Here is a 16,520-nt window from a genome sequence, read left to right on the forward strand (position 1 = left end):
GTGTGTGTGTGTGTGTGTGTGTGTGTGTGTGTGTGTGTGTGTGTGTGTACCTGCATATGATAATGTGTGTTTATGTTCACATTAGAATGCGAGCAATACTGGTCTTTTTTCTGTCACTCCTCATGTGTGTTTTGGTAACCAATGGGATTGTGTGTCTTCTACATGAGTTGTTTGCATTGCACACTTATATTTGTGTGCTGATATCATAACTATGATGTTTTATCAACGTGTTTTTTAATAAAGCCATTCTTTTAAATTACACTTATTCACTCAGCGTAAAAATGACCCAAGGTGAAGAATGTCTTATAGACAATTAAATACCTAACTTTAATTAAGGAAACTGATCTAAAAGCAACGTTTCCTAATTTTGGATAACCTCTTATATTTACCATTTTATTCTATGCCGWATGCATGCTCTTTAAGGTAGAACTTTGACTTACACCCAAACCTATATTTATGGAACTTTGTTCTAAATTTCACATGGAAAATCTTTGAAAACAGAATTATGTTACAGCTCGATGCAACTGTATAAACTTTAGCACTGTCAGTTTGTACCTATTGAAAACAGGGACAATAAGACAATAAGAACCAGAATCAGGTGCATAAAACTGGTCCATTCCTCAGCCTTGAATGTTTATTTGCACAAAGATTATTACAGCACTGTGGGCCATCCCGTTGTAACAAAATCGTGATCAATAAATTGGAAATCTGACTAAAATAGCAGAAAACCAGTGGATCCTCTTCTAAAAAATTTAATCTCAATCTCTCTCCATAAACAGCTCAAGCCACAGGCATCAGAGTGGAGAAGGCCTGGATCTAATAAGAACAAAAAACAATGACAACCCAGTCTAGCAGGCCAGTCTTTTCCAGGCTGATCTAGGAGAGAAGACTGCATAATATTAATGATGAATCAACTTCTCAAAGTACGTGTACATCTGTCTTCCTGGTTACACCCCTGGAAGCGGTACCTATATTAGAATGCAACGAACTTTGTTAATACAGACAGAAAAGCCTCATATTGATAAAACACACTGACTCTGTTCCTCTGTTTTATACCATATGGCTGCAATGATCAGAAAGTGTAAAATACAAGACTGGATCTTAAATTCAGTTAATCAGTCACAAAATTTCCTTCACCCTCCAAGGGGACAAAAATGGCCTTCAATTACATGTCCTTATAACGTTTAATAAAAAACCCAGTCACACCCTGTAAACAAGGAAGCACCCCTGAGGCACGTTACGCTAAGTAGAGACAAGTCAATCAAGACAGTCATAAAGTTTAAAATAAATGTGTATTTGAAATTCAGTTAGTCACAAATATCTTACTCTATAACTAATTATATTATAAATATTGTGTTTATTCATTTAGGTTATGTGCTGTCTGTCATGGGTCGTCGCCGGAACCTCCCTAACATCAACTCTGTGGACTGGGCTACCCGCATGCAGGCTGAAAGGCAGGCCGTCAACTTTGTTGTTCAGGGTAGGACCACTGGCAATTTTAGCACTAATTCAAATTATCTGCTCCCCATAATTGTTACTAAACGATTATATGATTCATGTCTTTATGCAAAGGTTAAACTCAATGTATAAAAATACATAATTATAGTTGTAAGTCATGATGATTTTACCACCTTTGAACACTATTTTGTAGCCGTCTAAAAACATTTGCACCCGTTTGCTGGCAAAAGTACTCTCAGTGAAGATGAGCTAATCGATAGTCTGAGCAGGGCCAGTTCCCAAGGGGAATTTTGCCATCTCAGTGCTATCTTTATCAAAGGACTTATGCAGTTGATATTTTATAAACCTTTGCAGTGCTGTCACTTTTGCAATAGACACAACTATATGTATTAATACACTGAAGACTGAGTCAACTGCAGTTCATTACCTGTATGGAATAGTGGTCCATGCAAATGATGATATATTATTGATCTTTACATCGTATTTACTTTTTTATTAAATAGTTAGTTTGGTTGGTTGCATGTAACATGTTAATTTGGCAACATGGATCTTTACTAGTAACAAACTTGTAAACCAACTCAGTCTTTAGAAGATCTGCATGATATTGCAAAGACATATAGTTTAGTGGTTTAGTCCTTAGATAACACTGTTGATATAGTTTGCCTCCTACATCGCAGGACCGGCAGTGTGACTATTAGGCATGTACATTGTAATGACGATGCTCAAACAATATATCAGGCAGCTCTAGTCTTCAGGGTCAATAATCATGTAATGTTGTGTGAAGGTTTATGAAACGGTGTTGAAAACTTTTGATACTGGATTTGTTTGGGACTGTGGTAATCTGCTTTGGTGTCATCTCCACTCAGATTAGCCATTAGCTAGTCTCCCTCTGAAATTTAAAACTTGTACTTCTCTGAGCAAATTATCCTGGAGGGAAGACATTGATTACTGTTTTTGTATGTTTTCTAATCAAAACAATCTGTATTCTTGTTTGTTTGGAAGGGTTTGACACATAATGGTTTTTATGACGTCAGCACCCAGGTCAGCGTGAAACTTTTCTACTAGAATGTGTTAAACGTGTGTTTGCTTGTGTATTTTATATATGAGAACAGGTTCAGCTGCTGATCTCTGTAAGATGGCCATGATCAGGATCTTTAACCTGGTCTCCTCCTCAGACTCACCCTCTGCCAGGTACACTGATTGTCATATTAATAAAACGCATCGTACGTCTTCCTCAATCTGCTTTAGCCAAATGTAGCTTTGTTGTGTTTATGAAGATGAGCTGACAGTTTGTCTCTCCAGACCACATAAAGCAATCCTCACTGGTTTACCAGCCAAATGAGTTTGTTGATATGAGAAACGGCTCCCAAATCACTGCTGCTGCCAAACATTCAGCTAGAGTAAACACACTTGAAACAACAGCCAACGAGTTAGGAGAGAAATAAGTGAACATGACTGTACCAGAGCACCGTGGATCATTGATGAACATAAACAAATATACACCATTATCAGCATCTGTTTGATGGTAACTGTGCTTTATATATTTATACCTGAATGTGTAACTGCAGGCTTCTAGCACAACTACATGATGAGCTTCTTTATGAAGTGAAGGACTCCCAGGTGGAGCAGTTTGCAGGTAAATTTCACTCATAAAAACTCACAAGCAACAAGTCTAAAATTATATCAAAAACTTTAAAAATACTATATTTTATTTAAAACCACATCACAAGGATTTTTCTTCTTTATGAAATCAAATTTAAATTATTTTATATATCCTCAAAGGAAAATGTAAGTATTTCAGTATATATAATTAACRAAATATATTTTAATAAAGCTAAGGTGCCAGATATAGAAACAGTTGTTTTGCCATGGGAAAAAAATCAATGTAAAAAAAAGGCCAAATTTGTTGCATCAGCTGTCACTGGCAGTGCGCTTAATTTAGGGGTCTGCAACCTGCGGCTCTGGGGCCGTATGTGGCTCTTTGGTCTCTCTACATTGGCTCTTTGAAAATGTGGCCAAAAATAATGGAATTATTGTTATTATTATTATTATTATTATTATTATTATTATTATTAGGTTTTTATACCCACAACAGAAATTATTTGTATGCAAATATGTGATAATTACTACTAATACAAAAAGTTAAACACGTTGATTAGCTCATGCTAGTCTGTTGTTTACTTAAATAATCCAACTTCTTTCTATGATATTTCTCTCTAAACCATTAGAATCACCTTTAAAAAATTTGAAGACTGCATAATAATTGTACTAGTTTTTTTTAAATTTGTTATAAACTATACACAATATTTTCTTGTTTACATGATTATGGTCTTTTCATTTGTCCTGATGGGTAAAAATAATAGTAAATAATAAAATTCACAATATATTTTTTAGCTTTATAATGTCACCTCCACTGGCCGTAAAGGTTCCTGAAAAGGCCTCAAAAAGGCCCATGGACCAGCAGTTGATAATCACAGTTGTAGCTTGTTTTGTGGCTCTGGACACATTTTATCAGTGAGACAAGGAGCAGAAATGACTCTTTTGATTGTAAAGGTTGCAGACCCCTGCCACAAATATATAATAATACTGTATATAATAGTAAAATATGGTGCCATGTTGTAATGTGTGTAGAGTAACATTAAATTAAATTATAAACTTTAAATTTAAGCTGTATGGTCTTCTTATGTTTGTCTAAAAAACTTAGCAGCCTCACTTTGGGAAAAACATGAAAATTGTAAATCCTTGTTTCCGTGTACTGTGATGGACTTGCGACCTGTCCAGGGTGTACCCCGCCCCCTCGCGCTGTGACAGCTTGAAATGGGCACCAGTGACCCCCGTGATCCTGAAAGGAAGAAGCGGGTGTAGATAATGGATAGTTGTTGCCATGTATTGAGAGTAAAGTCAAAATGCTTTTTCAATAAATAGAGTAAAGTTTGAGAAGAGTAGTCAAAATATTTCAAAAGTCAAAAAGAAATCTTCCTCCTCAATGAGTTTTTCTGAGTGACCCTAACACAGTTGTATTCATCTCTACACGTGTGCAGCTCTGGTGAGAAGCATCATGGAGTCCCTGCAGCACATCGATCACCTGGGAGTCCATCTTAAAGTGAGTGAAGTAAAAGAAACTGCAGCTGATGTGGTCCTGTGCCTAAATATATGCACAGTTTAATGTCTTTATTCACTAGCTGATGCCAAGCAGTTTTCTTGTTTTGCTGCCATGACAGCAAGTGCAACAGAAACGTAGGGGTACACAATAAGAACTAGAATAGAGGACGAGCGGTTTATTTGTAGCCTCTTATTGATATTTTGACATGTTACCAAGAAGAGGAAGTTCTGCAGATTGCTTCCTGTTGTTTATTGCTTGCTGCTGTACCTCTGCGCGGACAATAAAAGTAAAACATCAGTGATCTGACTCCTTTTGTTTCCTCCTGTGTTTCCTAGGTGCCCCTGAAGGTGGCGGTCTCCTGTGGCAAGTCTTGGGGCTCCATGTCTGAGCTTCACCTCCCTCTTCTCCCTCCTCCTTCACCCTGAGACCATCTTCCTCCTCTCCACCACCGTTATGCCTCTTCATCATTGCCACCACCCCCCCTCCTCCTGCTATATTCTCATCCTTCTTTCCTCACTGATCTCTCATCCCATTTCTCTCTCCTGTAACCAATATATCTTTTTCTCTCTCCTCTCGTCCTGCATCCACATTGCTATGGAAACCAGGCAGCTGCAGCTCCCACTTCTTGCTTCCACTCCATCTGTATCCGGGGGCAACCGCAGGCGCTAGAAACTGGATTGGACCAGTTTCTCTCTCTCGCTCTCTGTTTAGTTGTCTTTTTTCCATCCTTGTTGTCCTCCTTCCTTCTCATTAAGACCAAAAATGTTTCCTCTGCCTCGTTGCCAAGATGAAGAGAGGTTGTGGGTTTTTGGTTCATAAAACGAGTTGTTAGATGTTGGTTGAGCTTCTGTTGCCTGAAGAAAAAGAAGTTAGGCTTTTGTTTTTAATGCTTGGTTTGTGCCAATTAAAGCTGGTTTTGCATTTATTTCTTCTGGTCCCAGTCTTCATCTTCCTCAAACCAGACATTCATCCTGAGTTCACTTCCTGTTCTGAGCTGAATGCATCATTTTACAGCTGATCTTCTAAGAATGACATTTAAAGAACTTGTAACCCACTAATGGTTGTTAATTACAGAGACGTTTTGTCTTGGGGGGGGGGGGGGGGTCATACATTTAATAAATGCCATGAAATTTGATATTTTTAGTTTGACTTAAACTTCATCTTTTGTCGAAAGCTTTTGTGCCGTTTAAAGCAGATGATCTCATTTTGCGCCTCCATTTCTTTTCACGTTTGGACTCCTCTTTTATCTGCTCCCCTGGCTGCAGCCCACTCACCCTTTTGTATTGCATCACACACACATTCACTGGCTTCCTGGCACACTGACCGAATTTTCTCATGTCTGGCAGCCACACTAAAACTCTTTTATGTCCCTTTTCATACAATCCTCCAATTAAAATCCATGCAAGATTAGAAAATTAATCTGGCAAATCACAAAGCCTTGTTAAAACGTCACCTAATGCCTCCTGCTGATTGTTGTAGATGTCACTTTTTAAGCAGGAATAATGTGTCTGATGTCTTAGATCAGGAGTATCAAACTCATTTTCACTGAGGGCCACATGAGCATTGTAATTAAATTTGGCATTTCCTGTTTAACTTAGACTAAACCCAAAATGTCACATTCCTTGTCTCATTGATACGAATTGATAACTAAAAAATAATAATAATAACTGAGCTCTACCTGGTATTTCCTGCATAGAAACAGCGTTTTAACATGTCCTTTTATAAACTCTAAGAGTACTGCGTGTACATGCAGTTTATTTTGAGAGATTATTACTGTCAGGGATCGCACAAGTACAGTAGTATTATCTTTTACCTTTTAAATTAGTTTATTTTGTTGCACTGAATCATAAATTTAAAGTTTACAATTAATATAAAAATCAATTTTTATACTAAAATAAGTTTAAAAAAGTAATTGGCGGGCAGTGGTGGGCACAGTTTGCTATTTTTTAAATTAGTGGATTAGCAGTTGCTAAATTTATGGGCTAAATTTAGAAGCAATAACTGAGGTCTCTAATGTTTTTGATCAACATTATTGTTCACAGTTGAGGGTAAAAGCTGTCACACATTGTGTTCATATGTGTGTCACTTATCTATAGGGTCACGTGTCAAACTCAAGGCCCGCGGGCCAAATGTGGCCTGCGGGTGACTCCCATTAGGCCCGCCAAGGGCACTAAGTGACGATATTCTGCACACAGTAAATATTGTCTCATGTTGACTCTGAAGAATGTTTCATGTGTTAACTGGATCATATTAGTGCTTTAGAATTAGCTTTTGCTAAAATTTTCAGTGCGTTAGTGCTTTAGAAATAGGGGACCTAAATATTTGAGTTAGTGCTTTAGGGTTAGGGGACCTAAATATTTGAGTTAGTGCTTCAGAATTAGGGGACCTAAATATTTGAGTTAGTGCTTTAGGGTTAGTGCAACTAATCTTTACATTAGTGCTGCCCACCACATGGAAAGTTCCCTTTAACTTGCAGGTTTGTCCCCTTTACTAGAGTTTGTCACGTGTATTTTACTCAAATTTCTAGAATTTCGTGGATGGGCCCTCACTTATCAGAAACTTTTCTCACCAGATCAGTTTGAGCCTCAGAGCTAAAGTGACAAATATTTGTAGAAATCTGCCTCTTCGTTATTTCATTGTGAGGGGGGAGGCGTGGGACTTGGTGTGCGCAAGTGGGCACTCGGTGCTCGAGGAGTACGGCATGTTCAAGATTGAAAAAAAAGGTGAACTAAATACTAATTCAATGTGTTTTAAAACTTACCAGAGCATCTTTGGCTCCACATTCTGTTTTAGCTTTGTTTCATTAAATTAATGCTAAGTTAAAATTCAAAGCACATCCCAAAATGTTCACATTACTGTGATGTTTCTAAAAATTTTTTTTTTTTTGCCATCAACAGAAAGGTACGTCTACGGACTCAGTTGTCAAGGGCAACAATGTGAGCATCCCCCTGCAATCTCAAGATGTGTAAGTAGACCCTGCAGCTTCTGTCCTCGTGGCTTCAATTATCTCTGTTATATAAATTATTCTGACCAGGCCTCCGTTCTTTTTTTTTTTCTTGGGTTGTATGGATAAGAAAACAACAACAGACGTTTTACTGTTGCAGCATGTAAAAGCCTAATGCATTGTCTTTTTAATCAATACAATATATATACATCCATGTTTCAGTCGTCATGATGCAAGAGATCCCATCTTTACATCTGTACAGTGTTCCAGTTCTTATTAGTATAAAAGAAAGGGCAAAACAACACAATAATTATAGTCATCCTGGTGTCATAATACAGCGTTCTTGTAAAGGAATGACACAATGGGAACTAAAAGCTAACAGACCTGCAGACTGAGGTTCAAGTCGTTTGTGCCTACATACTGTAAACTTCACCAGCTCAGTCAGTCACATCATGCTTGGTTTTGGACATGAACTGAGTTCCACAGTGTCCCCATTTTGTATTTTCACCCTGCTTTGTTCAATTCCATTAACACCCCCCTCTGTAGCCACTCTGAGTGGACCACTACCACTGTTTACTCCATGTCCCACTTCACAAGATAGAGGAGAGTCCCACTGCTCTCAAATTTCTCATTAAACCTAAAAGCATCAGTTGCAGAGTTCCCCTGGTAGCATTTTACCTCCCTTCCCCCTTTAGTTTCTCCATCCATCATCTATCAGTTCCTCCTTCCAGTCTTCTGTCTACTGGTTGACCTCCCCTCAGTGCAGCTTTACGTCTGCCTCCTGCTGTGCTTTGTGCRGCTTGGTTTCCTTGGCAGCAGACAACAGCCATGACCGGACTCCGGGGCAGAGTGTGTTGTTGCATTACAGCCAGTGTGAGAGCTTCAGGCTAACAGAGCTTCAAGCTGCTGCAGCACTTTGACAGTTGTTCTTAGGGGGAGTTTAAGCAGACAGGCGAGCCGGGACAGTTTCAGTCTAAATGCATTAGTGTTGGACAAAGACAGAGTTCTACAGGACCACGGCTAAGATGCTGACTCTGTAAGTGTCTGCCGTTACTCGTGTATTTATATGTAGAACTATTTTTTTTTCTTTTTAACTGGGAGTTGGCGCAGGAGAATATGACTTTCCCCTCTCCACGGGCGTGCCTGTACGCAGTCCTCCTCGGTTCAGTCTCGGCCAAATTTGTCTCCATTTATGGATCCAACCGCGATTTCAGAACCACCACGGCAGTGGTTCCAGTCAGGAACAGCTAGGTATTGCGCACAATCAATTATGACGTCAGCAGACTCCTGCTCGTGGATTGACTAAGCAGGGTTCATGCAGGGTCTTAAAAAGTCTAAAAAAACGTCCAAAATTTGAAAAATAAAAATTTAGGCCTAAAAAAGTCTTAAAAACGCACAGATTTTCATCCAAGGTCTTAAATTTAATTTTGTCAAGTCTTAATTTTTTTTTACTTTAGATTAGAGATGCACGATATATCKGCATTCATATCGGTATTGGTCCGATATATAAAACTGGGCCGATACTAACGTCCGATATTGATTTCCCACTTTTTATCTTTGTGTTTCTGTTTTGGAGGGGAGGTGGTTGGTTGAGCAGCATCTGTTTGATCATGATAGTGATATTGATGCTGCGCAGCAGGAATAACTGAAGTAGAGCCATGTCAGAGGTCTGGTTCTTTATTTACAGTATCAAAAAAAGACCCAAGTGTGTTTGTGTGTATATGTATAATATAATTTGTGTGTTTGTGTAATATCAGTAAATATTGGTTATCGGCCATAACAGCAATAATTATATCGGATATCAATATCGGCTGAAATTTTCGTATCGTTTCATCCCTACTTTCGATCATTCCAGAGAAGCGTTGGCTGCATAAATAAAGTAAGTAAAGCGCTGTAATCAGAGGTTGGTGCAATCTGTCTTCATGAAATGCTAAGTTTGCTACCGGTCTTGGTRCGTGGTTAGGCTACAAATTCTGATAACTGCAGGCAAAACATGGCAGTTTACTTCCATGTTTTTGACCTCTTTGCCACTACAACCCCTCACATACAGCAGCTTGTTCACCTGCCCAAAAAAACAAAGAAGTTCAGTCAAGTCTGCTGCTTGTGGTTTGAACATGGGAAAGTGTGTTTTCAATGAGACTTGGCTTCATATCAGTGGTTTTTACACTAAGTTGGAAGCGATGCACAGCAGTTGATATGAAGGTCTCATGGATATGACCATTTTATTAAAATAATTTAGTGTTCTTGTATTAAAATTAAATATTCTTAATCACTAAATTGATGGCAATAAAAGGTTTCTATGTTAAAATTYYTGGGACCAATCGTATGTTTCTGGTAACACATCAATTTGGTCATTCCTTATGGTCTTAAAAGGTCTTTAAAAGGTCTTAAATTTAACTTACTGAAACCTGCATGAACCCTGCTGAGCCAACGCAGAATGTGCTTGTCAGATTTGCAGATTTGCAGTTGAATTAAAGCTACATTTAATAGTGCTCTAGAAGAAAACACTTTCATATTGGCTACACTGTTTTCTGTTCCCCTGTCTGCTTGAACTGCTCATTGTTTAGCATCACACATTCCCTTTTTGTCATTTCTTAATTACTTCTGTACAAATATTCAGACAGTCACATGTGCACTTCAGCTTTGAGATAATTAAAAAAACATTTTCAAAGGAAAATAAACCAAATAAAGAAACACTTTTCAAACTTCCCTCCAGGTTTTGATATAGTGAGTCATAATTACCAGTACGCAGGTGGCATCACTGCTTCTAGTTGGTGCAGAAAGATTGATTTAATATCAATGCAGCATATCGTGTTTTTACTAAAATCATTGCAGATAGATTTTCGGTACTTTGTAGTTTTGTCTGGTTGTACTTATTGCTTGATTCGATGGCACATGGGCAGGATTTTCCCTCAAAAACATAACTAGGGATAAAATACAAGAAATGGTTGGGTTCATGTATATCCGATAGCAGGATTAAAAACGCAGCAGTTACTCCCAACTTTGGCAAATTTCCACCTTTCAGAACAGCAATGGGTCGCAGCATATATCGTACACTGTGGTATCCTTTGTAGATATGCTTATGATGCATACAGTTGATAGTACAGGAGAAAAGTGAAACATTTGTAATCTTCATAGGAGATGTAAGAAAAGAAAACCCAACAAACTACCAGTTTTGTACAGCAACAGCAAAACAAGACACGGTTGTGCTACAAGTGCTTTTGCCCTCATGGTACTCGTGGTTTCAGTCCAGCGTGAGTCCTTCTGTCTTTGTGTTCAAACAGACAAATGAGAGTCCAAACTATGGCGCTCTATTGTTGCAGACCTCCTCCACCCCCATCCACCTGCCTCTCTTTGTTAACTGCCAATGTGGCACATTCCTCCCTCACTCTTCTCCTCCTCCTCATCTTCATAACGGTGGAACGATCAACCATTTTTCAGAGACAAAATCAAAACCCGGTCTGTTCCGACCAGCGAGGTCACAGGAAACAATATGTTAGCAGTGGATACAGCTATTTACAGTTTCACAGAAAATATAGCAACAAAATGGGGAGGTTGAGGCAAATAATACTGATTTTAATCTTCTCCCATTTTTTATTTCATTCAGTAAATGAAAAGAAAAAATAACAAGGAAAGATTTAAACCAAAATGTTTCGCAGTTCACATTCATGCCTGAGTGTTTGCCCTCACACCATCAAAAAGTAACACAACACACCCTCGGGCTGAACATTTGTGCATCAAGACCCTTTTCTTTTACAATTGTACTGAAGGAAAGTGGTTTTTATAAGTGCTGATATTCCCTATGTTTGTTTTCTCTGTTATGGACATCTTTGTGAAAGGTCTCACATTAAGCTTTAGCTTTATCCCGCTCTGTTTGTGTTAATTTCCTGGTATTTAAAGCTCTTTAAACAAAAAGGAGACACGCTCTAACCTTAGCCATGAATAAAGCACGGTAAAACTCAAACAGAAAAATAGTGAGCTTGTTTTTGGATTGTACATCAGCAGGATATTTGAGAAAGAATAGAAAGAAACTAAATTTACAGTAGATGTTTTTTTCGGATGTTGATTTTTAGTATAATTCACTACATTCTAACATTAAATATACAAGACCAGTCTTAAAAGGAGGTAAGACTTCACAGGGGGTCAGCATTCACTTGAAGTAGAAAACATACATTTCTCAGTGTAGAAATAAATGCATCATAGTCAGTGCACTTCATCTTTACGATTCAAATTCGCCTTTTAACTAGTTCAAGCCATGCAGTCCATATTTTGAGATTTTTTGACTCCAGCGATTGATCCTAGTGCATAAAGTCTTGGCAAAGGCTGTCTTCATAACATGGGATAGAGATTTATTTTCCCCAAAAAAACGATATCTGAAAGGGCTTTTAGATCGTTGTCGGGATCAAAGAAAAACATTCAAACCAGCAGCAGAAATGGCTCACAACAGATTTTACATTCTACCACCAGATTGGAAAAAGGATCTCACTTTGTCTGTGTCGAGGTGGTTTTACAAAGATCAGCACCACTTACTTTTAGGTTTTGTATTTTAGTCTAATAAAAATATGGTATCAAATTGTAGAAGCCTTTCCAAAAGTGTCCCAAAGCAAGTTGTTCGTCTTATTTTAAGCCTCCAGCAGCAAACAAGTTTAAAGTAGATCCATCCATTTGTATTTTACTCTGAAAAATTATCTGTAAACAGAACTGTCTGATGCTTTTATAAATTTCCTTTATATAATTAGATTTAGAAGTCTTGGATTGGCTCAGTGACTAAAAGGTTAACAAGTCTCATTTTAGACTATTTTATTTAATGTTACTTGGAGGAAAAAAGCTTAAAAGGAAAAGAAAGCAATAAATTAAACTGGACAGATAGTAAATAAGTCAAAATCTAACTAAGGTAGATTTTAAGATATTCTTGGTATCGATTTGTAAACAAAGTTCTGTACAATCCTAAATTAGATACAAATGTAAACAAGCATGTACTAAGATATTTAAGGGCACCAAACAGGATAAACCTGTGAATCTAACCTTTCTCACCTGGTGCATTAATATTTGTAATAACACACAGGATTTTGATATGTACTAATGCTTCAAATGCTTTTGGGCATTACATAGACTGTTGATCAACACGTTTCTGTTAAAGATCATCTCCAAGTGTCACAACAGCAATACTATGATTGATGAAACAGGGTGCGCCACAAGAACTGTTCATTTTTGTATCATAATCACCTTGCTATCTCGATATAAAATTAGTTTTTATTCAAAACAATCCAAGGATCTTAAGAAAATTAAATAAAAATTATATAATATGGTATGACTGTTTTCAGACTCCGCAATGAGTTAAAAAATGCTGGTCTAACAGAAAAAAGAGCTGTGATGCTGCTATTTTTTTTAAACTTCACACCCTCTTTTTTAGATAAGAAATAAGCAAGACAAATTAAAATAATGTAAACCTATACAAAATAATAATCTTGGTACGAGTTCCTCCCTTTAAAGTTTTATTTGCATTCAAAGACACGTTTCATGCAAATATTACAATTTTTCTTCTTTGTTGAAAGAAACATTTATTTTATGTTTATCTTTAAAAGAAGCTGTTTTTTTCTTTATATATWTTTATATTATATATGATATATATGTGTGTATGTGTTTTTCTATGCATTTCCAGGGCAGGCACCTTACACACTATGGTAAATGTCACTCTTGCATTGCTGTTTGCATTGTACAGTTGGTTGACTGGCAGGCATAATATCATCCAGACGGCACTGTCGTTGGTACATGTAATTTATGTCTGCACCAACTCGTACCACTCACACACCCACACACACTCAGGTTATCTCTCAAAGTCCTCTGCATCGCAACCATGCACACACAACCAAACGTAATGTGCAACCTGGCACCAGTCTGTTTCTCCACCACAGAGGCCTCTGGAATAGAAACAGAGTCTCAAGCTTTAAATAGTAATTAAAGCTGTGCAACAAGGCTCTGGGGCACATGCAAACATGGGGAAGGAATGGATGGGATCTTAGAGAGGATAAGTCTCTGGGAAGGGGTGTATTGTGTTGTTGTCGCTCAGGATTGCAGATATTAAATGAGGAGAGAAAAAGTACAGCAATGCATGGATAGTTGGTTCTGATTTTGTCTCAAATATATAGATTTTTTTCTCTCTTTTTCATCTTTTGTACTTTTTTTGGTGTTTTTATTTTCTTGAAATGTTACTTTTTACAAATGTTTTGATGACACAGCTCAGGCTCATCGTAGTGCGAAGCTGAATCTACTGCTGGTTGTTCAGTGGAACCATGGCGATGAAGTAAGCCTTTAAAGAAACTCTGACATTTGCTACATGAGTTTTTAGCTCTACGCACGAAAAAACACACGGGGGAAGCTGGGATATGAATGCCAATAGAGCCCGTACAGTTACACCAAGAGTGTTTATTCCGCCTTAATGGACAGCAATTTTTCATGTATTGTATACGTTTAGCATAGCGCTCATACACGTGGTTGTACGGATATTGTTGTCAGAAAAAGGACTAGAGGGAGACTCTTGCAGTTCTAAAGTTTGACCCTGAACTTGTGGGCACACTGCACCACACATCAAACCTTCAAATGTGCCTTGTTGTTAAATCTCAGAGCAGGATATCAGGACCTGTCTTCATCTGCAGGAACAGTCAGGGTCAAGTGAAGGCATGTTCAATGGGAAGCCAAAACATGACTAGAGATAGATTCAGGCACCCGGTGGGTGACCCCCATCAAAAAGGCAATCTATCATCCAATCTGTTTGTTACTACCTTTATTTTCTCTAAAACGTCCAGTTTTATTGTCTTCTCAGAGCCAGGGCTGTGGCTTTACCCCAGCAGAACAAATCTAAGGCTGTGTCTCAATCCAAGAGCTTTGTCCTCTGTAGTGCACATTTGTAGGTTGGTTATGTCATTGCACCACGACAAAGGCTGTCCCATTTCATGGGCTCCTTCTCATGGTGCCGACAAAACCCCAAAAACAAAGGATGCATCTGAATGTCCTTTGCAGACGACGATATCTCAGAGATCTCAAAGGTGGAGTTTGTGAAGTCATCTTGGACCAAAGAATATGTTGTTTAGCAACTTAGCTGCAATATGCTGTTAAATAAAATGCAATCACAAGTACTGATGCTGGAGCTAAASCTAACTCCTGTGAAAAGATATGCGCCAATGCATTTTAAGTTTTAGATATTCATGGGTGATCTGATATACAATGTAAGATCATGGTAATGGGGTAGTGCGTGGTCACGCAAGCATGTTTCATCCAAAGACTAGACCGTCTCATTTCACAGCAGTTAGATTCAGCCGACCTGCACTTCAAAGGGTGTGGCCTCTGTGGGCCATGGTCTACTTGGGCTGCAACCCCTGGTTTGAGACACAGATTAAGACCYTCACGAAACATTCAACTTATAGTTGCAACATATCCGGTGTATCTCCAATGTGGTTTGTTTGTTTTTGAACGTTTTAGAGAAAATAATGTAATTGTTTGCCAAACCTGAAAATTTGCTGATTTCAGTGGAAATTTTAAATTTTTATCAGGAATCGTACGGCATTCATAAAAATAAAACAAAGCTTTCCATACAACACGACGAATAAACAAAGATCACATGACTTCTGACGTAAGCTGCACGGGCTCTACATATGGTTTCAGGTGTTTATTTGCTGTTTGTGCTCAGTTATGTACTGTACATCTGTAAGTATTGCTAGTAGTCACGTCTTACCCAAGTTGTTCCCCAATAACCTGGATTAAGTGTGGGAAGGGTAGACTGCAGCTACTCAGTCATTGTCGTACTTTGGACAGTAAAATTTTGCATATTTAATCGTGTAAATTTAAAGTTATAAAATTACAAATTACCGTCATGTATTCAAAACGTTTTACTTGACTGAATCGATAAACAGTTTATAGGTACAAGTAGAAAGCGGCTGTGTTAAATTAGATAATACTTGACTTTTAGCAAGAGAGCTGAGGCTTTGTTTCATGTCAAACAGTATTTGACAGCCATCTTCGCCTCAGTTGACACACACACAACGTGACATAATCGCACACACACACACACACAGGCTCTAACGTTCTCTGTCAGTGTAACACCGTAGCAAGAAAGCTCCACCCTCCCATCACCCTCAACCAATCAGAACTCCCCGCTCCGGTGAGAAAAGGACTGATCCATAAAATTAATTCAAACAGGAGATGTAGTCATGGAATGAGGAGAAGAAAGGAAGGTGCTCAGTGTTGATTCATGCTGTAGTCACCATSCTGTCATCCTTCTCCTCCACTGTGGGGATCAGCACTCTCGCTGTGCTTCAATATGTTGTCTTGGGAGAATGGTTAACAGCCAAATGATCTGTGTGTGACCAGGCTTTGTACATGCACACAAAATGTAACTCTGCATTCATTATAAAAGTATGCACAAGCACACTCAGCACTTTATTTCCACCTCCCATCCRATCCAAYGCTCCATTGCAGCAGAATGCAAATTTCTTACTGCACTTCCTTGCAATTGACACCATCAGCTGGCGTCTGATGTGAGCAAATTAAGAGAGTATTGGTTGGACATAGAGGGGCGTGGAGTGTTAGGGGAGGGGCGTGATCAGAAGTTTTGGTCAGAGGCCCTGACTACACTACTCCAGATAGTTTTGTTTTATTAATGTTTTTTTTTTTTCCTCGTTTGAGAAAAAAATCCCTCACAAACCAAAAATAAATTTGAAATACTCATGCCAGAYCAATAGGTGGCAATAACATTCTCATTAAATGCATTAAAAGAAACGAGAAAAGAAAATTCTGAGCAAGTGATTCTATCAAAGCAATTAGTGCTAATTTTTCCCCTTTGGAAACATTCATAATTACCTTACGTAAAGCTTGTGTAAATGTAAAATTGGTGCCATTCTTGTTGTGGTCTCTAGTCCATGCTCAGTACATAAACCCAAAGTCATGGTGCATGCARCGTCCCCCTGCTCCCCTAAAATCATTTGTCAAATGAGTGCAGACATGCAACTTTTTAAATTA

General features: G+C 38.2%; 1 protein-coding gene across 1 annotated transcript in view; it reads left to right on the plus strand.

Annotated features, from left to right (window-relative positions):
- Positions 1-16,520, plus strand: part of poln (polymerase (DNA directed) nu) — an 87,254-nt gene that overhangs the window by 61,043 nt on the left and 9,691 nt on the right. The window contains exons 23-27 of the mRNA XM_014021028.1: positions 1,370-1,480; positions 2,571-2,649; positions 3,027-3,094; positions 4,500-4,561; positions 7,459-7,526. Coding sequence (XP_013876482.1) covers positions 1,370-1,480; positions 2,571-2,649; positions 3,027-3,094; positions 4,500-4,561; positions 7,459-7,526 — 388 coding nt within the window. The remainder of the gene's footprint in view (positions 1-1,369; positions 1,481-2,570; positions 2,650-3,026; positions 3,095-4,499; positions 4,562-7,458; positions 7,527-16,520) is intronic.

Source organism: Austrofundulus limnaeus, unplaced genomic scaffold (genome assembly GCF_001266775.1).
Source record: "Austrofundulus limnaeus strain Quisiro unplaced genomic scaffold, Austrofundulus_limnaeus-1.0 Scaffold276, whole genome shotgun sequence".
Classification (NCBI taxonomy): Eukaryota; Metazoa; Chordata; class Actinopteri; order Cyprinodontiformes; family Rivulidae; genus Austrofundulus; species Austrofundulus limnaeus.